Here is a 27625-nt window from a genome sequence, read left to right as displayed (position 1 = left end):
AGAGCCGGCAACATGGCCGCGTTTGAAGCGTCTCCAGCGCGCCACGCTAACGAGATGCTCGGCGGCGGGGCGGCGGTGGTGGGGGGGGGGGGGGCTGGGGTTGCGGGGGGCCGTGGTGGGCAGGCCGGGAAAGCGCTCACCTCGGTGATTGACGCACACGCCTCACATCTGATACGGACGCACTTTGGGAATGCTGCGTCGGAATGTTGACGTTGAAAACGGTAACGGAGAAAGCTACTAGCGCTACCGCTACCATGAAATCAAAATCTGGCGCCTGCTGATACCAGCGCTACCATGACTGCTACTATGCTATTACTACGGCTTCTACCGTTACTATGCTAAATTGCTAACATTATTACTACCATTACTACTGCTAACATTAATGCTACTACTATTACACTATGATTCCTACTCTACTATGCTACTTCTACAATTGGTATGCTGTATGTCGTTGTTAATATAGCGAGCGAAAACAAACAAAATAACAAAAATACAAATGGAAATAAAAAACAAAATTAAAATACTTTTTTTTTTTTTTTTTTAAACACAAACTAAATGAAACTGCACCTTATGTTTCTAAAATGATCAAAATCTAACAAATGTCATTTGTTTTTCATCTTTGTACATTAATAGCTTTTGGGGTTCATTCAATAAATAAATAAATCATACGTTAAAACTAAAGCTAATATTAAATCTAATAAAACCTTAACTAAAAGGAGGCACTATCGGGAAAAAAATCAAGACTAATATAAATGAACAAACAAACTTGGTCTAAAAAAAAAAAAAAATTAAATTGGATTTAACAAAAACAAGTCAAAACAATATAAAAATAAACTAAAGAAAAATCCCAAATTATCTTAACCTTACGACTAGGCTTTACTTGATCAGGAATTTTTAACCGTTCAGAAAAATAAAAAAAACATGAACCAATCACTCTTTCAATCATAAGATTGAGCAATATATCTATTTGAAAAAAAGAAATACACATTTTTACTCTACAGTCAACCGCTGCCCAAAAACCCCAAAATGACACGGTACGCCAAGGTCAATATAAACAGCGGCAAGAATAATCAGGTCAAAAAATATACTACACAACACATATTAATGGTCGATATCGCAAGTCACAGCAGCTGAGAAGGAAATGAACACCAGCAAATATTACCAAAATAACAAAAAAACAACCACAACCACCGAATGCAATCGAGAGCATTGTATGTAATTAAAAAGAAAAACATTTATTTATTAATACATTTTAATTAATTCATGTGCACTTCTATTTTTAACAACAGACTTGTTTCAATATAGAATATTGACTTCAGAAGTTTAGAAAACGGATGGAAATTTTTATTTCAATAATGTTTAAAAAAAAGTAAGCCCATTTCAGGATTTGGGCACAAGCTAACCATCAGAAGAAGAAAAAAGAGCAAACCCTTTCTTGTGCTGACTTTTGGAAGTGGAAATCTGCTTTCTCTTTCCCATTGAGTAGCGCGTTAGTCAGCGGGCCGCTGAAGTGAAGTCTATTTCTCCCCTCGGTGACTCACTTTGGCACTCGAGTGCTCTTAACGCCGCGGCGCCATTGTTGAACGTGTCACTTTGCCGTCTCGCGGGCTTTTGTTCCTCCTCCGGCTTGAGGAGGGAAAAAGATTTTGCGTCAAATCTGTCCGCCGATTGAATGTTGACGGCGTCAGTCACGCCGGTCGCATAGTTGAAGGCTGCCTGTCATTTTTGGAAAAAAAGAAGAAGGAAAAAAAACTCATCTCCGATGTGGTGAACATACATCAGCTGTTGACACTAAAAATGTGCAGCAAATTCTGCATTTTGGGGTTATTTTTCAAAGAAAATTGTTAACTGTAGCCTTATTTCATGAAAACACCAGAATACCATTCCATTTTTAATGTTGCGCACCCCCTGGGGTGCACCAAATTCTGCATTTTGGGTTTATAGATGATCTTTTACAAAGAAAATTGTTAGCTGTAACCTTTTTTCATGAAAACGCCAGAATACCATTCCATTTTTAATGTGGCGCACCCCCTGGGGTGCACCAAATTCTGCATTTTTGGTTTACAAAGAAAATTGTTAGCTGTAACCTTTTTTCATGAAAACGCCAGAATACCATTCCATTTTTAATGTGGCGCACCCCCTGGGGTGCACCACATTCTGTATCATGGGGTTATTTTACAAAGAAAATTGTTAGCTGTAACCTTATTTCATAAAAATACTAGCAAACCATTTCATTCTTAATGTTGCGCACCATTGGTGGTGCACTAAATTCTTTGTTTTTGGTTCATAGATTATCTTTTACAAAGGCAATTGTTAGCTGTAACCTTATTTCATGAAAACACCAGAATACCATTCCGTTTTTTCATTTCAAATTCTGCATTTTGGGGTTATTTTACAAAGAAAATTGTTAGCTGCACTATTTCCTTATTTCGTGAAATTACCTGAAAATCATTTTTAAGGTTTTCGCACCCCCTGGGGTGCACCAAATTCTGCATTTTCGGTTTATAATAGATGATCTTTTTCAAAGAAAATTGTTAGCCATAACCTTATTTCATGAAAACACCAGCATACCATTCCATTGTTAATGTTGCGCACCCCCTGGGGTGCACCAAATTCAGCATTTTTGGGGTTATTTTACAAAGAAAATTGTTATCTGTACACTTATGTTGTCGAAATACTAGAAAACCATTTCATTCTTAAAGTTGCACACTGCTGGTGGTGCACCAATTTTTTTCCTTGTGGACTAAAAATTCTCTTTTGAACCTTCCCCTATTTCCCTTGCTGGATGTTTTTGTCTGAGAACTGGCAGACGAGCATCCGCCCAGCCGGCCGGGCCAGCATTACGACCACGCAGCCGTCCATTCCTGCCGTCTTGGCGCGTATTCTTCCGCCCGAGTGGCGCCTGCGGCCGCGCGCTGCCCTACTTTGCGAGCGATCGCCGGCGCGCTCGGGGAACCCCGGCGGTATTTTAGCTTAGCATTGTTTAGACAAGGAGTCAGGCGGAAAAAGGACCACCGTTGACTTTGTAAACGCGCCTGCGGTCTTCTCGTAGGCTGAGCAGATGTTTCTCAGCATGCCTGACAGCTGCGACGCACCAAGTAAAAGGTGGAGATGCGCGTGGCGCTCCTGTGGGAATTCCTCGCTTCCCGTCCCCGTTCCCTCTTGCATCCCTCAAGGTCGACGCGTTGAGACGCATTCAATCGGCCTCTTAGCACTTCATCCCGCTGGGATGCCTTCAATTCATAGTCCGTCATCTGGAACAGCGAAGAAATGAGTGAAATAACGAAAACTACATTCGAAAAAATAGTTTTCGTGTTTTATTTCTAATCGGCTCTTAGCCGATTAATTAACCGGGCCAAATTCGTTTTATTTTGAAAAGTCATATCGGTGAGTACTCAAAGAGTCAATACAACATCCCTACGTTTAATCCCCCCAAGGCTGACTTGGTAGTCGCGCTGCGTTTGATCAGCGGATTGCAGCAGCAACGGCGCGGCAGCCACACGGCGTCGACTGGCTTCCGGCTCGTTAGCGGTCCGCTCGCTCATTAACGGAACGGCGGCGTGAGCGCCTTACGCAGACGGGAGTCAAACACGACAGCCGTTTTTTTTTCCCCGCCTCGTTACAGCAAAAAGGCGCGTTTGCCATGATTAGCGCATTGCGGCCGTTAGCTCGCTAGTTCCACCGATGACCCCAGAACAAATACCTTTGATTTTCATTCTTTGTTTTGGAGTTGTTTGAAAAACGGCACACATATACATGCTTATGCATGCAAATTTCAAATGCTAATATTGGCTGGAACTGTAATTTGAAGCCTTAACCCTTAATTTAAATTCCTAACCATGGCCTGAACTGCTAACCCTTGTTCGAAACCCTAATCCAGGCTTGAACCATTCATTTAAAAATGTGAAACCCAAATCTTGGTTTGAAATCATAACCTTGTCTGGTTGAAACCTTAATTTGGGTACATAACCCTGGCTTGAAGCACAAACTTAATGAAACTCAAACTTTATATGAAAGCAGACCCACAGCTGAAACCCTATTTTGAAACCCTAACCGTAAATTGGAAACCTTTAACCGTCTTGAAACCTGAATTTGAACCCCAAACCCCGGATTGAAAATACAATTTGCAACCCTGACCCTCAAACACTTGAAACTTAAACTCGAGTTTGAAAACCAAACCCAGACTTGAAACCCCGTTTTCAAACCCTAATTGTGGTTTAAAACCGTAATCCAGGTTTATATCTTCATTTAAGACCTTTAAAACAAAATTTGAAACCAAAACTCTGTCTTGAATCTTTCATTTTAAAGCTATTTTAAACTTTAGCCCTGGATGGAATCTTCATTTTGATGTTCATCGGCTCCAATAACGGATTGGCAGCGGATATTCTTCTTCTTCTTCTTTTTCTTGCGGATGACGCGTCGAGTGCGTCCGAAGTTCAGACGTCGCGTTCGATTACTGGGCTGGCAGTTGACGGAAAGTCAGCGTTGTTGACGCAAGGCCGCTTAAGCACGGACTTTTCTTGACGTGCGTATGCTTGTCACGCTTACGCCGCCACACAAGCACATTCGCCTGCAGATCGCAATACAAAGGAAGTGAGAATGTCAATAATTAAATACATTTTTGTCAGAGAGACGGTGAGAAAGAGACGTGTGTGTGTATGTATATATATATATATAATTACATTTTCTTAATTTTATTGAACGTGATGATATCAATGTTTTCATTTTTATTCAAATGAATTTACTTTTAATTGTATTCTTTTATTGAACTATTAGAGTCTCAAAAAGAAGGCTCCAAATAGGTTGTTTCTGAGTTTTTTATTTTGACCCAAGGTTTTGGGTTAACTTAATAACCCAAAAACGTGGGTCTGTCCCTTTTTGACCCAATTTGGGTTATTTTTGACCCCACTGTTTTTAAGAGTGAATTTTTTTGGGTTAAATGGATCACCCAAAAAGTTGGGCGGGTCCATTTTGGACCCAACTTTTTAGGTTACTCACCGAACGCCAACAAATGGGTGGAATGAATAACCAACAAACAAACCGATTTCAGGGATTGTTTTGTGGGTTTTACGAATAGCACGCTTGGTTGGATCTGCAGCAGATCCCGCATTCCTCAATGTAAATATTGAATGTTATTCATTCTAGAACGCTATCCGGCGGTACCACGATGCTATCAACCATGGTTGCCGTGGCAACGTTTCACGGATTCTGGTCCTTACAAAGAGGCGAGCGTGACGGAGTCATATGTTCCCTTTGCTTTTAATTTCCCTGGAGGAGTTCATATCCGTTTAAAAAAAAAAGGGAAAAAAAAGAAGCAAGCTTGTTTCCGCACACACACACACACACACACACACACGGTCGACTTGTGTAGCCAGCAGCAGGCATGGAGACGAAGCCGGAATAAGGTCGTTCCCAGCTGCCCTGTAGAAAAAGTTCACGTTTTATTAGCCACAATTAGGCAGATGAGGATCTCATCTGCCGAGTGGAGTTGTCCACATTCTGCTAGTTGTTCAGGCCAATCACATGACTGCTCAAGCATCCAATCGTCAAGCAGGAAAAGACGTCAAATGGCCAGATGATTAGAAAACCGGATGAGGAATTTAGTTTTAGTTTTTGATTTGATGTCCATATCAAGCCAACAACAAACGGGAACACAAGCAGGAAGTAGAACCCTATCAAAATAAGTATGTTGAATAAAATCAAACAAAAACACAATTAACAGGAAATTCAGCTCAACAAAATCAAATATTTACGTTTAATAAATTACAATTACAGTAAATAAAAAAATTAATAAAAAATCTAATCACTGTAATTAAAAAACAAAAATATATGATAAAATTACAAAAAATCTAATACATGACTCGCAAAAAGCTGCAAGGTCCTATCAAGGCAACGGGAACACAAGCAGGAAGTAGAACCCTATCAAAATAAGTATGTTGAATAAAATCAAACAAAAACACAATTAACAGGAAATTCAGCTCAACAAAATCAAATATTTACGTTTAATAAATTACAATTACAGTAAATATATATATTTTTTTAAAATAAAAAATCTAATTACTGTAATTAAAAAACAAAAATACATGATAAAATTACAAAAAATCTAATACATGACTCGCAAAAAGCTGCAAGGTCCTATCAAGGCAACGGGAACACAAGCAGGAAGTAGAACCCTATCAAAATAAGTATGTTGAATACAATCAAACAAAAACACAATTAACAGGAAATTCAGCTCAACAAAATCAAATATTTACGTTTAATAAATTACAAATACAGTAAATAAAAATTAAAAAAAAAAAAAAAAAAATCTAATTACTGTAATTAAAAAACAAAAATAAATGATAAAATTACAAAAAATCGAATACATGACTCGCAAAAAGCTGCAACGTCCTATCAAGGCGACGGGAACACAAGCAGGAAGTAGAACCCTATCAAAATAAGTATGTTGAATACAATCAAACAAAAACACAATTAACAGGAAATTCAGCTCAACAAAATCAAATATTTACGTTTAATAAAATAGAATTAGAAAAATCGAATTATTGGAATTAAAAAACATAAAAAACCAAAATGATAAAATTTAAAAGAATAACGTTGTCGCAAAAAATTATGATCTTTTTAAATTATTATTATTATTATTATTATTTAAACAAAATAACCTAAAGTTGGGTCAAATTGACCTGTAACATGTGTCAATCTAGTTTATGACCAAAATTGGGTTATTTTCCCCCCAGCAGTTTTAATGGTGTAAATACCATCAAATATTAAAACAAAAATCAATCTGTAAACTACATTCATGTCGTATTCTTGGCATCTCGTGTGTTGAAAACCAATCGTACCCTTGCCACCACACGTTTTCGTCCACAAATGAGCGACTGACAGATCGACTCAGGAGGTGCCGCTGATCCTTATTTCAGTGCCTTTGCCAGCGTGTAATTGGCCCCCCTGAGGTGCTGCAGTTTTTTTTTTTTTTTCTGATCTCACACTAAATAATGTAGGCTATATAAAAAAAAAAAAATTGAATGAGTGGAAATATTTTTTTTCTAATTGAAGGTGGGAGTCAGACTCATTTAGTATTTCTGTCTTTTTGTCCACCTGTTGCCTCGGGCGTTGTGTTCATCGTCGCTCGCGCTCGGACTCCAAAACGAGATGATGCAACAGCTCAGCCCTCCGTTCGCTTTCGCAAGTGTGTGCGTGTACATGTTTGTGTGTGTGCGCGTGTGATCACATTCAGATGACGTGAATGAGGCAAAAGAAGCTGTTCCTTTCAGATAGAAATTTGAAGGATAGCAAGTTTTTGTCACTCGAGACAAAAGAGTACGTAATAATAGGGTGTGCACACTTGTGCAACCAAATGATCTCACTTGTTCATTTCTACTTCCCTGTTTATTAGCTCTTCTTGTATGTTGCATCCTGTACATCATCACACTGAATCGACTAGACAACCAAAACTTGCCCCTTTATTTGGCGTCGTCTCTGCATTTGCTACTTGACTTTTCTTGTTGTCAAGTTGACGCGTTTCTTAGTTGGACGCGTGCGTCCCCCAGGACAGGATGTCCACTCCTGAATTAATCGAGGTGAGCTGAGGTGCTTGGCGGCTTCTGGGTGAAAACATTGGATACGCACACACAAGAGGCGGAGATACGTGGAGGGTCTCAATGAGGTTGCATCTCCACAGAAGCTTTTTTTTGTTTTGTTTTGTTTTGTTTTCTCGGATGAATGGACAAAAAACAAAATTCTGACTACTGCTGGTGATTATTATCCTACTGCTGAGATACTCAAGCGCTGAATTGAATGTCGCTGTGCTTCTATCTATCTATCTATCTATCTATCGATCTAGCTAGCTAGCTATTTAGCTATCTAGCTATCTATGTAGCTAGCTAGCTAGCTAGCTATTTAGCTATCTAGTTAGCTATCTAGCTAGCTAGCTATTTAGCTATCTAGCTAGCTAGCTATCTAGCTATCTATCTATCTAGCTAGCTAGCTATTTAGCTATCTAGCTATCTATGTAGCTAGCTAGCTAGCTAGCTATTTAGCTATCTAGTTAGCTATCTAGCTAGCTAGCTATTTAGCTATCTAGCTAGCTAGCTATCTAGCTATCTATCTATCTAGCTAGCTAGCTATTTAGCTATCTAGCTAGCTAGCTAGCTAGCTATCCATCTATCTAATGTAGTTATTTTTGTTCATATCCATTTGCCAGGTCTATCTAGCTAGCTAGCTATTTAGCTATCTAGCTAGCTAGCTATCTCGCTATCTAGCTATCTATCTAGCTAGCTATCTATCTATCTAGCTAGCTAGCTATTTAGCTATCTAGCTAGCTAGCTATCTCGCTATATAGCTATCTATCTATGTATCTAGCTATCTATCTATCTATCTAGCTAGCTATTTAGCTATCTAGCTAGCTAGCTAGCTATCTATCCATCTATCTAATGTAGTTATTTTGTTCATATCCATTTACCAGGTCGGAATATCTATTTTCTTTTTTTGACGTACACTGCTCAAGGAAATCCAAACAATTACGGAAATATATATATATATATATATATATATATATATATATATATATATATATACACACACACACACTGAATGCTGCACTTAAATTAATTTTCATTAAGGAGCCATCCCGGTGTTTCTCCTCCTCCTCATCCTTCTTCTTCTTCTTCTGGCCTGTTTAAAGATTAAAGCGGAGTTCATTCCTCGGCGCTCCTCTTCATCATCCCCTTCGCTCTCATTTCCATGCAAAGGTCAACCTCAAAAAGAAATTCAAAGCCCGCTGGTGGTGCCGTCGAGATGGAGAGGAGTAATTAAAAGCGATAAATGAAGGCTCGAACCCCGCCCTCGCCCTGGTGCTCCTTCTCGCTCGTTTGATGGTTGCCGCTCGCTTTCGGCGTCCTCCGACGAGCGATATCTCCGCCTCCACGCCGGGGCTGAATATCTACACTATATAATAACCAAATCTCAAAATAGCATGGAGACACGCCCATTAGTGGGCGGGGGCAATATAGGAACGACCTCAGGACAAGCTTGCCGTTGATCTCGTGGAAAAGACATTTAACGACTCCCGTCATTTCTCAACGGCAATGCAAGGTCGGATATAGATTTCGGTGATGATGATTCATTTTTCAGCAGTCGTATCAATCACCAAAAGAGCCTTTTATCAACTGAAGAAGATATCCAGAGTGACGGGTCGCTCATTCAGAACGCTGCAGCTCGGGTTCTGATCAGAACAAAAGAGATACAAACATACTTCATTCCTCTCACTCAGCTGTAGAATCGATTTTCATTTCTGCCACTTGTCTAAAAATCACTGAATGCTTTTGGGCCCGAATACATGAAATAAATACTAATGGATTCCAAAGCAAACATGGTGAAGCCGCAATTAGCTGTTATGCTGCAAAAATTGATATTATTTTTTTAATACACATTACGTTACAACATAAGACGAACACGATGCCATTCAAAAACAAAACATTACATTTGGAGCGGTGATGTATGTTCTACCACCGCCAGTTACTACAGCGATCATAATAATAATAATAAAAATAAAATAAACACGGGATATATGGTGATTTGTGGCACATATGTCTTCTATAGGTCATTTGTAGACAGTCCTCGCCAGTCTCGCCAGGATCTCGCAGGCATTTTTTGGATTGTTGGCGGCCATTTTTCGGCAAATCTCGACTCTTATTTTGAAATGATTGTCAACTGTCAAAGTTGTCAAAGCAGTTCCAGGCGAGTAAGTGGACTTTGTGCTAAAATGCTCAAATATGCTAAGGTCCAAAAGGAAGAAGGATGACAGGCTTCCCGCGGCACCTCCAAAATAAAAGTCACTCTGCATTTCAGCTTTTATTGTGACAAGGTCCGACAACAAAAGTGCCTCTGGCTGCGCGCAAATAAAATTTTCCAGCAAGTTTTTCCGCAACTTCTTGTAAAGCTTTCTTCGAGGCTTGAAACTAATAAATAAATTGTAAAGCAACGCATTTCTCATACAATAACGATATGAGGAGAATAATTTGTTAGATCAATCCTTAAAAAAAAAACGGCATTTTGATGTGGCTCCCTGTTGCTCTAAATATGAATGTCGTCATCAATAGATGTTGAGAAATGTGAAGGCTCACTTCGCTGCTACAAGCGCGATTCTATAGATTAGCGAGTACGCGTGTGAAGCAGTGGCGAGATTGGCTGGGGAAAAAAAAAAAAAAAAAACAACCCAAGTGGCAATGTCCTCCATCTGCGATGAAAGGCTGCTCGCACGCTTGTTGTGTGATTAACGGCGAGGTGCAGCTTGACTCCCGTTGCGCTTCGTTTCAGAGCTTGGACTCGCGGGAAATAACAGTATACGGTCCAGAACCGCTAGGAGGAGGAGGAGGAGGAGGAGGAGGAGGCCACATTTCCAAAGAGGGTACGCGCCGTGAACCTTTACAAGGCGTGGACGCACGGGGAGGCCGAGACAGACGGTTGACCCGGAACGCAAAGTAGACCGGCAACCGTCAATCACAAAACCTCAAATACGGCGCAGTCTATGGGGTACACACACACACACACACACACACACACACACACATGACCATGATAGAAACCATCATTATCGCGAAGGGCCTCGTGCGTCACCTCCGGCACTTTACGGACAATATTTATCCGATAACATGACAGAAACGTTGAACCCGTTCAAATAAAATACAACATACTCACCAGAGATCGCGACAGACGTGTTTTGGTAGGAATCGAATCAGGTTTTGCTTTGACCAACCAATCTAGGGTTGGAAAAAAAAAAAAAGGCTGATGTCACGTGTTGGCCTTTTGGAGGCGGATTTCAAATCTGCTTGTTTCAAGACGCAGACCCGCGTTATATTGGGCTAGCATCAAGGCTAGAATCCGATTGGACAACAAAATCGAACGTTTAGATACACATACTGGAGGCTATATTTTGGTTGTTAACTCATTTGCTCCCCAAAACATATGAATATATCACCATGCTCCCAACGACGTATTTATACGTTTTAATATATATATATATATATTTTTATGCTAGAACATACAGAAGGCTTTGATGCAGCCTCTGAACTGAAGAGAACAGTTGAAGCAATGGTAATTTTTACAAAAACGGCCAGCAAGTGGCAGCAGAGTATAAGAGATCAACCAGGGCCATGTTGCAAAAAGCTGTTTTACACAGATTTGTGAATACAGTAATGATGAATATATACTTTTTTTTCCTGAGGAAAGAAGAGACTCAAATCTTTCTTTTGATAGCTTTCATGTTTTTAAAGCAATAGAACACGATATTCTGTAGGCCTTGCAAAATCAGTCAAAATCCAGTAAACCAGTCGGGAGCGAAGGGGGTTGCTTCAGCGAAAATGGCTGGGAGTGAATGAGTTAATCAGTGGTGTGCCTAGATGAACAACACGGCACTCCACATACATAATCTATTAATCGTAAGCACACCGCAAGAAATCACTTAGGATCATCTTTCAGAACATCCGATTTTCGAACCTTTGCTGACTTTGACTGGAAGAGACGAAAATGGCTCAAATTAGGGGCAATCATCAGCATGTGTGTCCCCCCGCTTAAGTGGGAATACGAGCTTCAGGTTTCAATCTTGGAATCGTCGTAGCCCAACTCGATTTCGACCCATACGGAAGAGTCATAAATTGAAATCGTTCAAATGTATGGAATCTTTGCGGAAGCTTTGAGTATCAAAGATGTAAATCGAGGCCGGGCCAAGTGTCCTCTTTTTTTTGGAAATCAAATGATGGTAACTCTAATGTAGAACAGAATGAACATTTCTGATTGTCAGCTCTACTGTTTCATCAGCAATTCGGGGAGAGAAAAAAAAAAATCCCTTAACAGACACGACATCTCAAGAGAAATCTGGTCATTGAGCCTTTGTGACTTGCGGAAAGGGGGAAGAAGTGCTCAAATATGATGAGACGTTCGCTTGGACGACACTTGGAGTCATTTAGTAGAAACTGTATTTGCTCAAAAACACTTGATGGCTTTGTAAAAAAATATAAGATCTCAGCCTTTGTGATAAATCTAGTCTTTGGTTTAGCATGTTAGCGGTTAGCGCTCGTATGTTCTTTGCATGTGCTGACAGCCGTTTGATTTGATTGTGACACATTTGGATTTTTTTTTTTTTAGTACGAACGCAAACCAAACGTCAGGCTGACCTGATTGATGCGCATTCTCGTAACGACAGCCGGCAGACAACAGGAAGCCGCGGAATCGGAGGCCGCTCGTTACGCGCAATCCTCTCCTTCAAAAAAGCTCGGCGCAGCGCCTCCAAATCCAATTTCGTGCTGCTTTCTCACCTCTTTTTCCCGCTCTCAAGGCTCCCCGGAGCGCTCCTAGTCCTCGACATGGCGCTTACAGCTTGTGTACGCTCTGCTTTGAACGCGGCGGTTGCAAGTCGCTGGGAACGCGGCAGAATTCTCATACGGGATCTCCTGGGATTGTGCACCTTATGAAGCGCGAGAGCTTCTCAGGCTCAATAAAGACAAAACAGAAAGTAGCAAGAACAAAAAAAAAAATCCCACAAAAATTGTGTCAATGTGAATTAGATTTGATGTTTAGTACGCGCTTTGATGTCATGTACGTTGCTGTGCTTTTGGTCTTGTAGAAAAAGCCTGATGTCTCCACTGTGATAAAAGTTTGGGGGGAGAAAAATAATAGCACACGCTTTACAAACCAGGTGCACAATTTGCTTTTGATTACGTTTGAATGTGTTGAGGAATAGAGCCGTTATTACAAGTCGTTTATTGCACAATAATGAAATGCCACAAAAGATAAATGAATATTATGGGTAGTAGTACATATTTACTACGGGTGTGCCCAAAAATCGATTCTCATAAGAATCGCGATTCTCATTTAGTACGGTTCAGAATCGATTTTAAATGTCCCCAAATCAATTTTATTTAAATGATTTTATACTTTCTCCCTTTTGTTTGTGTGCGCCTTTATTGGGAGCGCTGCTCATGATGGCCACTTAGGGGCAGTGTGGTTCCACGCGGTCTGATACACTGTTAGGTTGTAGCCACATTAGAGAGTAGAAGGAAAAAGTCACGATCAAGTTATTTCAATCAAAATTGTTTTTTTTTGCAGCGTGGAGCCGTTCTTTTGAGTGATAAAAGTGCCGCGAGTAGAGCACTAATTAGCATTAGCGAGTCAGACTGGAGTAGATCATTACGATTTCTTGAACATCTATGAATTGAAACAAATATCATTGTCAATCAAATCATTTCGAATCAAAAATCGTTCTCAATCGAAAATGGATTCCGAATCGAACCGCGCACCCCAAAATCGGGAGTCGAATCGTGAGACATTCAAAGATTCCCACCCCGTAATATTTACCGAATGAAATCAAAATGACACCACAGGTTCCGAATTGTATCAGATCCCACAAGACGGATGAAGTGGCGAGCGTGTCTTGAAAAAGACCAAACACATTTTTGTTTTGTCAGTGGACCTTGTCAGCCACTTTGGGGAACTTGTCATTTGCTTGAGGGAGGAGAGAGACAAAAAAAAAAAAAAACCCTGACAACTTTTAATTAAAGCGCTGCTGTGACAGACAGTAATTAAACACAAAGAGAAAGAAGCTCATTATAGAAGAAAAGGCGGCGAAATACGCCTGTCGCGGGCTTCCTGTCAAAATAAAAGCGACGATAATAAAAGAGCAGCGGGGAGCGACACAAAAGGTGTCAGGTTGTGATTTGGCGACAAGGCGCCAGATAAGTTGGATGAAATCAATGCAGAGCAACTCAAAGTCGAGCATCGGCAATAAAAAATATCCCAAACAATACAGTCGGCGTCATTACGACAGAACAGATCTGACAGATCAAGTCAACTAACGACCGTCAGCCAGCCAGCGAGCGAGCGAGCGTCAGTCAGTAAACAAGTGAGCGCTTAATGGACTCATCGTTCACGGCGGCCAGGCGGAATAAATGGCGCTGTTGTCATATCGGAGAAAAGAAAACAACAACTCCAGACGCCGTTCGCACGCACGGCCGTTATTTTCCGCTTGACATCAAGTCATCACGACATGCGGCTGATACGCTGATGACAAGTTGTGGAGCAAAAGATTGCATTTGGTTATTCGAAAGCGGACAGACGAGCCCGTCACGTTTGGATCTGCAAACAGTTCCGGCGTGTCTGCCGCTGAGTGTCACGATTGATCGGAAACCGTCCGGCGTTTGCGGTGATTCGAGTGAGTCGGCTGTAGTTCAACTTGAGCAAGAATCCTTCCGAGTCAGAAAACAGGAAAAGACAATTCGTCATCGTATGGTCAGTAAAAAAGCTTTACTATAAATGGCCGTTTTAACTTACTAAACATCGTTTAATTAATAAAATGTTTTTATTAATTATCTATTTTGTGATCATTTACTGGTATTTGTTAATTACTATACATGGTCCTTTTAAACAAAAACGCATTATTATACATGGTTGTTTAAAAATAAATAATAATAATATATATATATATATAATATATATAATATATATAATATATATAATAAATTTAAAAAAAAGTTTTCTTTTTTTTAAACGGGTAAAATATACATGGTTGCTTGAAAAAAAAGCAACTTACTATACATGGTCATTTTGTTGTTTTTAAACATCTTACTATATACATGGTCGTATAAAAAAAAAAAATAATTAAAAGCTTTACTACTATTCATGATCATTTATTAAAAAAATAATAATAATAATCAACCTTACTATACTTTTTTTTTTTTTTGTAGAACCCTTTCCACACACACACACACACACACACACACACACACACACACACACCTGACTCGGGGGAATTTGAGATGGTCAATTGTCATTGCTGCACTGCTAATGTTCAGGATATGCGGTTTGTGTCAAATCTGTTGGACCTCTGGGGGCCCCTGCTGGCTGAGGGGCCCAAGTGTGCCGTGTGTGCGGTCAGAGGATAGCAACGGGTTCGGAAAAAGAAAGATGATCCACAAAGGTATCAATCCATATCAAATGCGATGGAGTCACTTTGCTTCCGGAGTGTTCTTGAACGCCCCGTCATGATCTGGTCCTCCTGTCATTCAACTTGGCTGCGGAAGGCAATCTAAGCGATTAAAAGAGTTTGAACCGCCACGATGACTGTCATCATATTTTACGGCGCATTAGCGGCTAATCCGCGGCTAATCCCCGCAAGGAAGGTGAACAGCGAAATGTCAGCAAGCGTCCTGTTAAAACATGCAAATTACAAAGAGCCTGTCTTCCCCGTTTTACAACTTCTAAATGTTTTTAAAAACAAACGTAAAAAATGATGCCTTTGCGGTGGCCACCATTTGCATTTTTATCGCCGCGCGGTATGCAAACATGTGCGCGCCTGCGATATGTTGAAGGTGACTAATTAGCTTGTGTAAAAAGCCAGCTTGACATTAAAATGAGTTTTACCTGCAGGCTTTGTTGAGTTTTGATGGTACAATTGTAGCCACTAATGGATTTAGTATTACCTCGAAGGGATTAGCTTGCCAGGATTTTTTTTACCCCCCCCCCCCCCCACCCCTTCCCCAATTGGAACGACACGCAATGTGGATGCATTTTGCCAGGTGTCTCAATAAAAGCTATCTTGGATGAAAATGCACAAAGGATAAACGGTTACAAAACACTTAGCTCATTTTTGATTTAGTGAAGCGTCCAACCCCGCCGGTCACAATTTTTCTGAAAAGTGACTCTCTGTGCCGTTATCGGAGACTTGTGGAAACTCATAAATGAAGAGCAAAGTTTGGGTTGTTTAAATTCACATTTGACGGGTGGAAAATAAACGGTCCGTTTTTCATACATTTTGTCCTGTTTTCTGTGTTGCTAGACCGGCTGTGGACTCTCCAGCTTGGTCAGGACGTGGCCTGGTCCGAGGCCATGAGTAGCAGCTGGCGGGACCGTCTCCAGAACCTTTGCACGTGGAACACCTAAAATGGGGACGATACCGGAAGCCGGTTTCTAATCGCCACCAAGACGACCCCGGTTTTTCCCACGCCTTACCGCAGCCCCTTCAAGTTCCTCCGAGCTGCGTCTTTTTTTTTTTAGACTTCCCGTCCTGACAATGGCGCTCCTCTATCTCCTGCTCCTCCCAGGGTTACTCTTCCTCCGGCTTCCCGCTGTAGTCAGCGGCGACTGCTGGCTTATCGAGGGGGACAAAGGCTACGTGTGGCTGGCGATTTGCAGTCAGAACCAACCCCCGTACGAGACCATACCCCAGCATATCAACAGCACGGTCAGTCGCTCCTTCTGCTTTACCACCGCTTCAACTCTGATCTCTTTACGTTTTTCTTTGTCTTTGGCTAAGTCTGTGGTTTCCTCTTGGTACCCCACCAATTAGGAATAGAAGTTAGGTCTAGACCAGGGGGGTGGGTACACTCGGTCCTCGAGGGCCGGAGTCCTGCAGGTTTTTGGATGTTTCCCTTCTCCAACACGGCTGATACATGATCAGCTCATCAGCAAGCTCTACATAAGCCTAATAACAATTCTGTTGATTGGAATCAGCTGCGTTGGAGCAGGGAAACATCCAAAACATGCCGGACTGCGGCCCTCGAGACTGGTCGAGACTCTGGCTGAGCCACTGCAAAATTGCCTTCTTTTGTTCATTTAGGGACACACTAGCCAGTGATCTCATCTGATCTAAGATGTTAAACCGGGTTGGGTCTGACTGGGACGGGGTCACCAACTACTGTGATCTATCTGTGATTGACTGGTGACCAGTGTCGGTTTTACCTCTCCTATCAGCCATAATAAATTTATGGTTATGCTCCAGACAACCTGTCAGCTATTCAACCGTGAGGACACAATCTTGTAGGATCTCGGGGGCTAAGAATGGTTGCTAAATGCATGAGAGACTGCCTGTAATTGCCACATATTGTAATCTTTACCTGTGATTGACTGACAAACAATTTGACTGCCGATTATAGATAGACTTTGTGGTCTAGGCTTTGGTTAGGCCTCGAAGCATACTGAAGCCCCACAAAGAACTTAATGAACCCCTAACTTAAAGGTCCCTGTAGGCGGCTACTGAAAATTTGGTTGACAAGCAATCTGATTGAATTCGCCTTACAGGTTCACGACCTGAGACTGAACGAGAACAAGCTGAAGGCTGTGCTCCTCACCTCCATGTACCGCTTCACCAACCTCACTGACCTCAACCTCACCAAAAACGATATCAGCTACATCGAGGATGGGGCCTTTGCCGGACAGGCCAACCTTCAGGTTTTCTACTGCTCGTCTATATTGTGTTGTTGAAACAAAGATTGTGACAAACTTCGATATTGTGTTCCGATCAGGTTCTCCAGCTGGGTTACAACAAGCTGACCAACCTGACGGAGGGCATGCTACGAGGCCTGGGCCGGATGCAGTGCCTCTTCCTTCAGCACAACCTTATCGAGGTCATCTCCACCAATGCCTTCTGGGAGAGCCCCAGCCTCAGTAGCCTGGATCTGTCATCCAACAAGCTGGCCCGCCTTGACCCGTCCACCTTCACCGTCCTCAACCGGCTGCTGGTGTGTGAGCTTGCCGGGAACCCTTTTCACTGCGGCTGTGACTTATACAGCTTCCTCACCTGGCTGGAAGCCTTCAACAACGTCACGCACACCTATGACCGCCTGCAGTGCGAGACCCCCCGTGAGCTCAATAGTTACCCCCTCCTGGGACCCTCGCCGGGGCATGGGAGGAACGCCCGAGTCATTCTTTCCAGCCGGTGTCATGACGGTGTAATCATTCCGGGCATTTCATCAACCGGCCCAGAACTGGATGGCTCCGGTATGGGTTTGGACAACCCGGACCCTGGCCTGTACCCCCAGCCGAGTTTTTCTTCCACCCCCGACCCAACCAACCACCACCAGATTTCAATGAAGCTCCAGACCGTGTCCCTGTTTAGTGCCTCCGTGGTGGTGCAGATACCACGACCCTACAGCAAGATGTACGTCATGTCGCAGTACAACCACACCTTCGTGGCGGACATCATGCCTCTGAAGAACAAAAGGGAGGTGATAACTTTGGATAAACTCCGGCCGCACACCAACTACACGTACTGCGTGGCCTCCGTAGGAAAATCCCAGCGCTACAACCACACTTGCCTGTCCTTCGCCACGCGGTTTATGGAACCGGCGGACCCTCACAGCAACCCATCCACCACCACACACTATATCATGACCATTCTGGGGTGTCTCTTCGGGATGGTCATCGTACTGGGCTGCGTCTACTATTGTCTCCGACGGCGACGCATCCAGGAGGAGAAGGAGAAAGCGTTGAGTGTGAAGAAAACCATTCTGGAGATGAGGTATGGGAGCTCTTACATAAGTCTCTTCTAAATTTAGGGTCAGAGTCCAAAAGTGGGTGCCGGCTCGAAATTTCGCATCACTGTTGCAGTAGCAAAAATGTTGATGATTATCGGTCTCACCATCAGTTTTCACCGACATTTTCATGTGTAAATTAGCTGCTTAAATTTGGAACAAAGACAAGCTAATGAGTTAAATATCATGAGTAATTCTCCAAATTTCAAATCTGAACAATCATAAATGTAAACATATCTTGCATCAGATCCAGACAGAGGATAAGGCTTGAGTGTGAGATCTTGTCCATTAGCCTTTACCAAATTACAAATCGGGGGGGGGTGCAATTAAAAAGTAATTCCCGGAATGTGTCCCATTTAAAACACAAATAATGATATGTGATATCTTCACCTCTCAGGTACGGCCCAGAGGCGGCAGCGGCAGTGGCCAACGACCCAGCCGCCATGCAGCGCCTCCAAGATCAGGCCCACCACCAGCACCACCACGGAGGGGCGGCAGGCAGCAAGTTGCCCCCGTCGGCCTCCTCCAGCACGGGAATGCTCCACGGCTCGGCCAACACAACTTCCTCCCGCCTCTCCAGTTTACCACAGATGGAAAAGATGGCAAGCGCCTTTTCTGAGGCCATGGGCGCCAAGGGGAGCTACATGGACGTGAGGACTGCAGGAGGGGCCGGGGAGGGTCGAGAGGCGGAGATGGTTGCGGTGAGCGCAGGTGGGGAGCTTGTTTTGGATATGAGAGGCGCTGGAGCTGAAAATGGAATGGACGTTGCAGAGGATTCCGATGACGATGGCCGCGGCTCGGCGTCTGAGATCTCCACCATCGCCAAGGAGGTGGACAAAGTGAACCAGATCATCAACAACTGCATCGATGCCCTAAAACTGGATGCCTCCTCTAATGCTGTGGAGAATGCGAATGCCCCACCGCAACCTCCAGTTTGCATGACGTCTCATCCGCGGAACCTCCTGCCTCTGGCTTCAGGAGATCAAGTCATGGCCTCTTCCCCAAAGGTGCACCCCAAGTCCCATCCTCAAGCTCAAGTCCCTCCACACCCTCAAGCTCATCCTCAGCTACACATGAAACCTCTTCCTCCCTCCATGGCCCCAGTGCCCCTGGTGATGCCCCTGTCAGAGCGACCGGGTATCAGCGGCGGGGGGTTCCTTTCCCCTCCGTACCGTGACCCACCCCCGGCCAATGCGGTGCGGCCCCTTCAGAGGCAGTTGAGCGCAGACACCGCTGTGTCCAAGAACCGTTGTGGAGCCCCCGCCGCCGGCGGAACGGTCAAGAGTGGCCGGGTGTTCAATGTGGATGGTCCTGAGAAGCGGAGCGATCCGCCCAAGTACCCGTCGGAAAAAAGCAGCCCGGTGCGTGGTGGAGTGGGGGGCTGCAACGGAATGGGGAGCGTCAACGGGAGTGGCGGAGTGAACGTGAATGGCGGTGGCATGGCATGTAGTAACGGAAATGGAGGTCGAGGTGGGGCGTCTGGTTCTGGTCCAAGTCCTGGTCTGCAGCAGCAGCACCACCACCTGGAGGTTCAGCCCGATTACCACAGCTCGGAACACCGCCATTCCTTCCCCGCGCTCTACTACGAGGGCGGCAGCGAGTCGCCCTCACCGTCCCAAAAGGTGTCCTTCCTCAAACCGCTTGGGCGCTCCAAGAGGGATGCCACGGCCGCCTACGCGCAGCTGTCGCCCGCACGCCACCACCACCACTACAACTCGGGATACTCTTCCAGTCCCGAGTACTCGTCGGAGAGCACGCTGCGGATCTGGGAGCGATTTCGCCCGTATAAGAAGAGCCCCCGGGAAGAAGCATCTTACATCGCGGCGGGCCACGCCCTGCGCAAGAAGGTGCAGTTCGCCAAGGACGAGGATCTTCATGACATTTTGGACTACTGGAAAGGCGTTTCCGCACAGCAGAAGCTGTAAGCCGAGTCAAATAGTATCAGTGGGAAGCTTGGAGGCCAACAGCAGACTAAAAAAAAAGTGGATTATAATGTAGCAGGACACGTTTCATCTAAATTCCCCCATTGGAGGGAAGGTTAAGGCTGTATCATTTCTTTGTAAAATGTTTTGATGTTGTTAATTTGACTGCCTCCTAGTGGGCGCTTTGGTCCTCGCAGGTGCTCAACACTGATGAGCTAAACCAGGGTTGGCAAACTCATTTGCGACATCGTAATGACTGTAAAAAAAATCATATCAATGCGGGCTCACCTCATCCGATTGCACATTCAAGATTTGGTATTTGCAAATTTGCCTTTTCACACATTTTTGGGGCTAGCCTATCATCCATTATCTGCTGAAGAAACGAAAATGGAAGACCAATCCGTTAAGAGAGAAACAAGAAGTTGGTGGGCTGCCTAAAGAGCTGCAGTGGGTCGGACCCGGTTCTGGGGCCTTCAGTTTGACACCTATGAGCTAAACAAAGGAGATTTTTCTTTTTTTCCTTTTTTTTTTTTTTACAAACTACCTCATTACCAGGGTGACGGTGAAGCCGAGCTATCTCTTCGCCGGCAGCCGCCCTTTTCTTGGCTTAAGCCGGCATGTTTGCTCCCGCCTCCCCTCTAATTCCATCAAACCGACGCTCACCCAACAATCGTTGCGCCGCACCGCCAACACCTGCTCCTCCTACACGAGCACCATTTAGCGGGATAATGAGCCAGCGGGATGAGGAATTAGGCGGGTTTGTTGGAGAACGGTCGCTCGCTCTTGTGCGGCGGCGAAAGGACGGCAGGCGATGGTTATCGGGCTAATTGTTCGCGCTGGCAATTAGGCGGCGTATCGATTTCGGCGCTGTGTGCGTGTGGGCAGGAAGACTGGATTAAGTTGTCTGTTGCTAGCGTCTTCCTGGCTTGGTAGCGCTGCTTCGCATCCCGACAGCAAGCGCATGCAAATTTATTTAGAAAAACAAATAATGATCGAAATCATACCCAATCATACCCAAATCACAGTGATGGCTTTTGATGGATTTTCTTCTGGTAAAGGCTCCATCAAACTAATATTCAATTTCAGGCATGGGTTCGAGGGACTTTTTCATACCTCCTGCTGTGATAGACATGGCGGACAATTTTTGTGTCTATCGGGGCAGATTTTTTTTTTTTCTCGGCATTTAAAGGGTTTTTTTTTAATAGAAAAATGGGCCGCAATTTTTTTAATTTAGACATCTAGACATAAATCTTAACAATTGAGCTGGCTCATCTGTCTAGGATCGGATACCTGGTTTAGATTGGACCTCATTTGAGTGAAATAAGTAAGCACAAAATAAGAGACCTATAATGGCCCCAAATGGCTGATTCAAGTAAAAATGGCCGACTTCCTGTTTAATCTGGTGCATGTGATCTTGAGACGTATACATTCGCCCTGTTATGATTGGGGCCCATTTTGGGCAACTCAGAATTTATCCAAGTACAAGCCTTGGAATCGACACCCAAAAAAAAAAGCTGCTTCAATCCAAAATGTTTGACTTCTTGTTCAATTTTGGGACACGGGTCCTTGAGACCTTCCATGCGTCCTCTTATGCCAGACGAATCCACCCAATTTCATGTTTATTGTTCTAACTGGTGCGGAGCGATATTTTTTCTATAGCTTTCTAATGTTACTGATACTTTAATATGGAATGAAGATTGATCTAATCCGGCCGTCATGCAACACGCAAGGACCAAAAACGTGTTGCATTGTTGTCAATCTGCCCAATTCTCATTGGGGTTCATTTGGGCAAATTCCCTATGATGAGTTTGTTAAAGCACTCAAACGATCGGCGACTTGTTCAATTCCGGTGGCGAGACATATTTTGTGCACCCCGTAATGATAGAGGTGTCTGCAAAATTCCATACGGATTGGTGAAACGTGAGTCCAGGGCCAAAACTTTAAAAACATTTTTGGGGACACGGCCAACGCTTGAAACGTCGATCGGTGAAGCTTGTGTCCCAAAAAATCATGATTACATTTGCCACCTGGAGATGCTTGAAGAAAACATGTCAAGTTGAAGCATAGCGGGGTCAAAGTGGAGCGCAAGTGTAGCCAAGTGCCGCTCGTACCTCCAACACACCACGAGCCTGCTGCGGACCAAAGTGCTCTCAGGGTTGCTTTGATTTCACTTTGGCTTTCTGGGGGTTTGTCACTTTTCCTCTGACGGTTCCCATTGTGATTTTTTTTCCTTTCTTTTAACCGAGCTTTTTGTTGCTAGGCTAAATTCAGAACATAATCACGTTTGCCCTCCATAAAGAAATGACATGCCAATCACGACAGCCTGGGGGCAGATGGCACCGTGCCCCGCGAGTGCAACGGATGATACAAAAAGGAAACGACAACACAAGTGTCACCGTTGAATGATTATTCTGTATGAAATATAAAATATGTGCCTCATCTGCTATCTCTCGTGGGGCACTGTGACATGTGCCCCTAATCACTTGCGGATTGGCTGAGATTGAAATGAGTCTTGTACTCGAGGACCCGTTTATTTGGTGTTCAATCACTAATTAATAATGCTAAAAAACAACAAAAAAAAACTCTTATATTATAATAAGACACCAGATTTAGCGGAGAGTTGCTAGCAACTAGCTGCAGCTCGCCGCTAAGCTAATCACATTCTGACGGAGAAACGTTCGCTTGTTTTCATCTATCTTTGGATTTCATTTGAAAATGGCTTCCCTGAAAAAGTGACTTCCCTCCACGTTTCTTGAAATGCATCTTTTGAGAAAAGGTAGCAAAATTGCCTTCATTTCACGCCGTCGTAGTTTGTTAGCGGTCTGTTAGCATTTTGTTTTGTTTGGCATGCTCACTTTTAGCACACAAGAGGTCCAAATGCTGGAAATTCTTGAATGTTTCGTACTGGAGGTTGGCCAGGGGTCCTCACTGGTGTTGACTTGGGAGCCACACCCACCTGACCCCCCCCCCCCCCCCACACACACACACACACACACACCTTCCAGCAAATGCGGCCGCTCGTTTATCACGCCGTGACATACAATATGTAACGTCGCCGTGTCATCGGAGGCAGACCACCGCCAAGGCCGAATCTCGTGCTCGTTCGCCCACAGGAGAGTCGTAAATCCCCTCCCGTTAATAGATTTACTATCTGGTCAAATATATCCCACAATTTAGGAATGTGTATGATGATGTGTATGTTGCGGGTCAAATTGACCCATTTAAATCGTCTTCACATATTGCTAATCAATTAATCGTTGAACTTGTCATTTTGTTAATAGAAATCCAAATGATGCTTCTTGATTGTGCTACAGGGGGTCCAATTTGACCCATTTCAAAGTTCTCACCATTTGTCCCACTTTAACTTCAGTGGATCAATTTGGTCCATTTTTTTTTGTTTAAATCATTGTAATTCATCTTGATTTTACTCAAATTGACCCATTTAAAAATCCTCCCAGTTCATCTTTATTTTTACTTAAATAGGTCAATTTGACCAATTTTTATGTCCTTTGTTATCTTGCTTTTACAATGCAGGTCAATTTTGAGCCATTTTTGAAATCATTGCACTTTATCTTGATTTTACTGCAAAGGCTCTCGTGGGCCATTTTAAAAGCATCACAATTTTTCTACAAGGTCTTTATTGTACCTCAGCAGATCATTTTGACCCATCTTTAACTCTTTGACTGCCAAAAACGTTAAATAACGTTTAGTAAAATCATATGGAGTGCCAAAGACGTTAAAAGATGTTTTTTTTTTCAAAACAGAGGTGAAACTAACCATTTTCTATTGTTGATTACTGAAAAACGGAATAAGGTAGAAACAAACTTTTTTTTCTGATGAAAGATGAGAGTCCAATCTTTCATTTGGTAGTATGTGTGTTTCCATAGTCCAAACACATCATTTTCTGTGGACCTTGAAAGATCAGTCAAAATGCTTAAATCGGCTGGCACCCACGGCATCCCTTTTCTGAAAACGTCTGGCAGTCAAAGAGTAAAAATGCTCACAATTCCTATTAATTCGATAAATTCATTAAATCGGTAACGGCTAGATGTGACCAATTTCAAAATGCTCACAATTTTTCTGGCTTTTACAACAGCAGGTCACATCGACTTATTTCAAAATCCTCACTATTAATGTTGATTTTGTTGCAGCAGATCATTTTGACCCAACAACCTGGAAGGTTGGGTCAAATTGACCCAAGTAGTTGACCCAACCTTTTTTTTTTTATTATTATTATTATGCCATTAATATTTTGTTAACTTCTTGCTCTAAATTATAATGTCAAGAAATAATCAAAAAGTTAAACCCTGTTTTTTATACTGTGTATATTTACTTATAGATTTACAAATGCTGAGTCAGTTTTATCCAAACATAGCAGGAAAATTAGAGGTATGTTTTTCTTATGTGTAAAGACAACATACATTGGGTCAATTTGACCCAATGTATGTTTCATCATCCCAAAAGTAATACAGTGCAAATTATTATTATTTGTTTTAGATTTTCAAAGTTGGGTCATTTTGACCTGCAACATAACCGGAGTGTTAAAGCGGCGGGGGGAGGGGGGGGGGCAATTGAGGGTTCTCGTTGATGATGAAGAGTTCTGCCTGTTATTTTGTTCCGATGTCTTAATTAATCCTTTCCCGCGCGTTTGTAATTTTCACCCGCCGTGGTCATTAGCGAGCGAATTTCGCCGAGGCCGTCGTGGTTCCGTCGCGTGAGGTTTAGACGGGATTAACTGGGATTGAAATTAATGACGCCGGTTTTCCCGCCCGCCTCATTAGATGTCGTAACCGCTGCGATCGAGCAGAAGCTCCAAGGCCTTCTTTGACTTGATGATGACATGCTTTCAGGCCCTGGGGGAGGTAACCTTGATGCGTTAGCCCTGAAGTAGCTGCTCGACAGCAAGTGTGAAATGAAAATAGTTGAGCATGACTGGGCAGAGCTGTGTTGCAAAATGGACTTGCTGTCTTCATTCTGTAGATAATTATGTGGTCAAATGCCTCAAAGAAAGCAACATTTGGAATCCAACCAAAATTGATGTTTGAATATTGATGCGGAATATTTTACAAAATGACTTTTGTCATCGCTTTTTTTAACTCTTTGACTGCCAGACGTTTTCAGAAAAGAGATGCCTTGGGTGCCACCCGATTTAAGCATTTTGACTGACCTTTCAAGGTCCACAGAAAATTATGTGTTTGGACTATGGAGTCACACATACTACCAAATGAAAGATTGGACTCTCATCTTTCATCAGAAAAAAAAGTTTGTTTCTACCTTATTCCGTTTTTCAGTAATCAACAATAGAAAATGGTTAGTTTCACCTCTGTTTTTTTTAAAAAAAAAACGTATTTTAACGTCTTTGGCAGTCCTCCATAGGATTTTACTAAACGTTATTTAACGTTTTTGGCAGTCAAAGAGTTAAAAAAAAATTCTGGAGAGCTCAGTATTGTTCATTCGGTAATTTTACTGATTTTTTACATTTTAATTTTTTTTGTATGTGGGTGATTATGTGTATGTGCGTGCGTGCGTGCGTGCGAGTGAGTGTGTATTCATTAGTTCACCTAAAACCTATTGGGGGGAAAAAAAATCCCATACCGAACACTTTTGTCATCACTTTGAGGACTCCATTTTTATTTATTTTTTTTAGCAAATGTTCACAGGACTCTTCTTTATTTCAATTTAAAATCAAGAATGATCACAAAACCGATTATTGAACTTACTCAAGTTAATGGCTAACACTTGAAATCATTTTTTTGTCAAAAGACTACAATTAAAACTAAATACAAATTTCTTGTCAAAATTAACACTGGATCTGACGCTAATCCAGAGAAACCAATCGCAGCTCTGCTTACCTTTTCGCTTGCATCAGGCGATGGGCCTTTGCTCGAAAGTGTCTCTGGATCTTCCCCCCAGCAGAGATGCCAAGCTGTAGGCGTAAAAACTAAATCAGCAAAACATCCAAAACATCTTTCATCTAGAATGTTTTAGAATCTGATTTAAAAAAAAAAAAAAAAGAATTTCTCACAACAGAATGTTATAAATAATCCCTAATATGTCCATTTTCTTCATTGATCTTTCCACGCTAATCCCAAAAGCCCGCAAGCATTTACGAGGCTCCCATCAAAGGCATCACGACCGAAGCCAACGGATCGATTGCGGACGGGCAGGACGATGTCAAAAGTGGCTGGAAATTCTGCCGCTTTGGCTTTTTTGCTCCGTAACGGCAATCAATTAGCTTTTTGATTAGCACCGCAGGCTAAGCGTAGATGGAGCCTTCTAAAAGTAATGGCTTCATGAGGGAGGAGGCGGCGGTGGTTCGGGGGGGGGGGGGGATTACCTGCATACGTCCCCAAGGCCTTTTTTGTCTGGATGTAACATTAGCTGTGTGAATTCCTAAAGCGGCGTGTCGCGACATTATTCACGGCGCTCGTAACAGCAGGGAAGACGTCTTTATTTAAAGCAATTCACTTCATATTTAATGGAGTCGCTCGATAAGGTTTTTACGGCGCGCTGACGCAAAGCACCGTTAATGTTTATTTAGTGGCCGCGTTAAAACTCACAGTCGGACTTTTGGACAAAAGAAAAAGCTCGGCGCACCCTGGTCATGGCTTGCGTCGCAGTCGGGGGGAAGAAAGCGGCCGCATTTTCTTTGGTGTGCGCAGGAAGAGGTTTTGTCACATTTCAAACAGGTGATTTTCAAAGTAATCAATAAAAAAATACATTCTATCTTTATTTTTTAAGAAAGTGGAAAGGAAATGAAATGAAAAAAAATGATTCTTTGCTTCATCTCAAGGTGAAGCGAAATTATAATCATAAATGGATTCAATCATTTTTTTTTTAGGAAAGTGCAGCATTGATAGCTCATCTTTTTAGGAAATGAATTGTAACCGTAAGAGTTTGAAAACTGTGATTAATGATGCTACTAATTAACTGTCTTGTATTCGTTTAGTTTCACATTTGGAGCAAGCGAAGGAAAAGCAAAATGTCAAACTTGTTTTCTTTTGTGGAAACAGAAAGCGACTTTTAAATTAAAATGAACACATTGACACAACATTTCAATTAAAACACCACAAAATGCTAGCAGGGATGAAAGATTCTCAGTTGTACTCATAAAAAAAAGATCATATCTTAAATCTTTTCTTTTTGGGAAAGTGTAACATTTCTATTTTGTTCACATGTTCAGAAACACAAAATGCAGACAAGTATTGCTTGAAAAAAAAAAAAAAAGCAATCATCCATAATGGCTTAAATCTTTTCTTTTTTAGGAACGAAAAACATCAACAGGTTGTCTTCTTTTTAGGAAGCGAGCAGTGTCACAACAGTTTGAATTATGCGGCACAAATAGCTGATGAAATTGATTGTTATTCCACGACCCCGCAATCGTGCAACTTTTTTCTGAGGCTC

At 42.6% G+C, this 27625-nt stretch overlaps 1 protein-coding gene across 1 annotated transcript in view; it reads left to right on the top strand.

Annotated features, from left to right (window-relative positions):
- LOC144054616 (protein phosphatase 1 regulatory subunit 29-like) overlaps window positions 1-25309 on the top strand; it is a 105482-nt gene extending 80173 nt beyond the window's left edge. Inside the window, exons 5-8 of the mRNA XM_077569760.1 lie at window positions 15827-16231; window positions 17068-17217; window positions 17292-18286; window positions 18697-25309. Of these exons, the coding sequence (XP_077425886.1) occupies window positions 16061-16231; window positions 17068-17217; window positions 17292-18286; window positions 18697-20224 (2844 nt within the window). The 5' untranslated portion in view covers window positions 15827-16060 and the 3' untranslated portion in view covers window positions 20225-25309. The remainder of the gene's footprint in view (window positions 1-15826; window positions 16232-17067; window positions 17218-17291; window positions 18287-18696) is intronic.
- Window positions 25310-27625: the final 2316 nt, after the last annotated feature.

The sequence above is a fragment of the Vanacampus margaritifer genome, chromosome 7 (assembly GCF_051991255.1).
Source record: "Vanacampus margaritifer isolate UIUO_Vmar chromosome 7, RoL_Vmar_1.0, whole genome shotgun sequence".
NCBI classification, from domain to species: Eukaryota; Metazoa; Chordata; class Actinopteri; order Syngnathiformes; family Syngnathidae; genus Vanacampus; species Vanacampus margaritifer.
The sequence above is the reverse complement of the archived record's forward strand: the minus strand, read 5'-3'. Positions and strand labels throughout refer to the sequence as shown.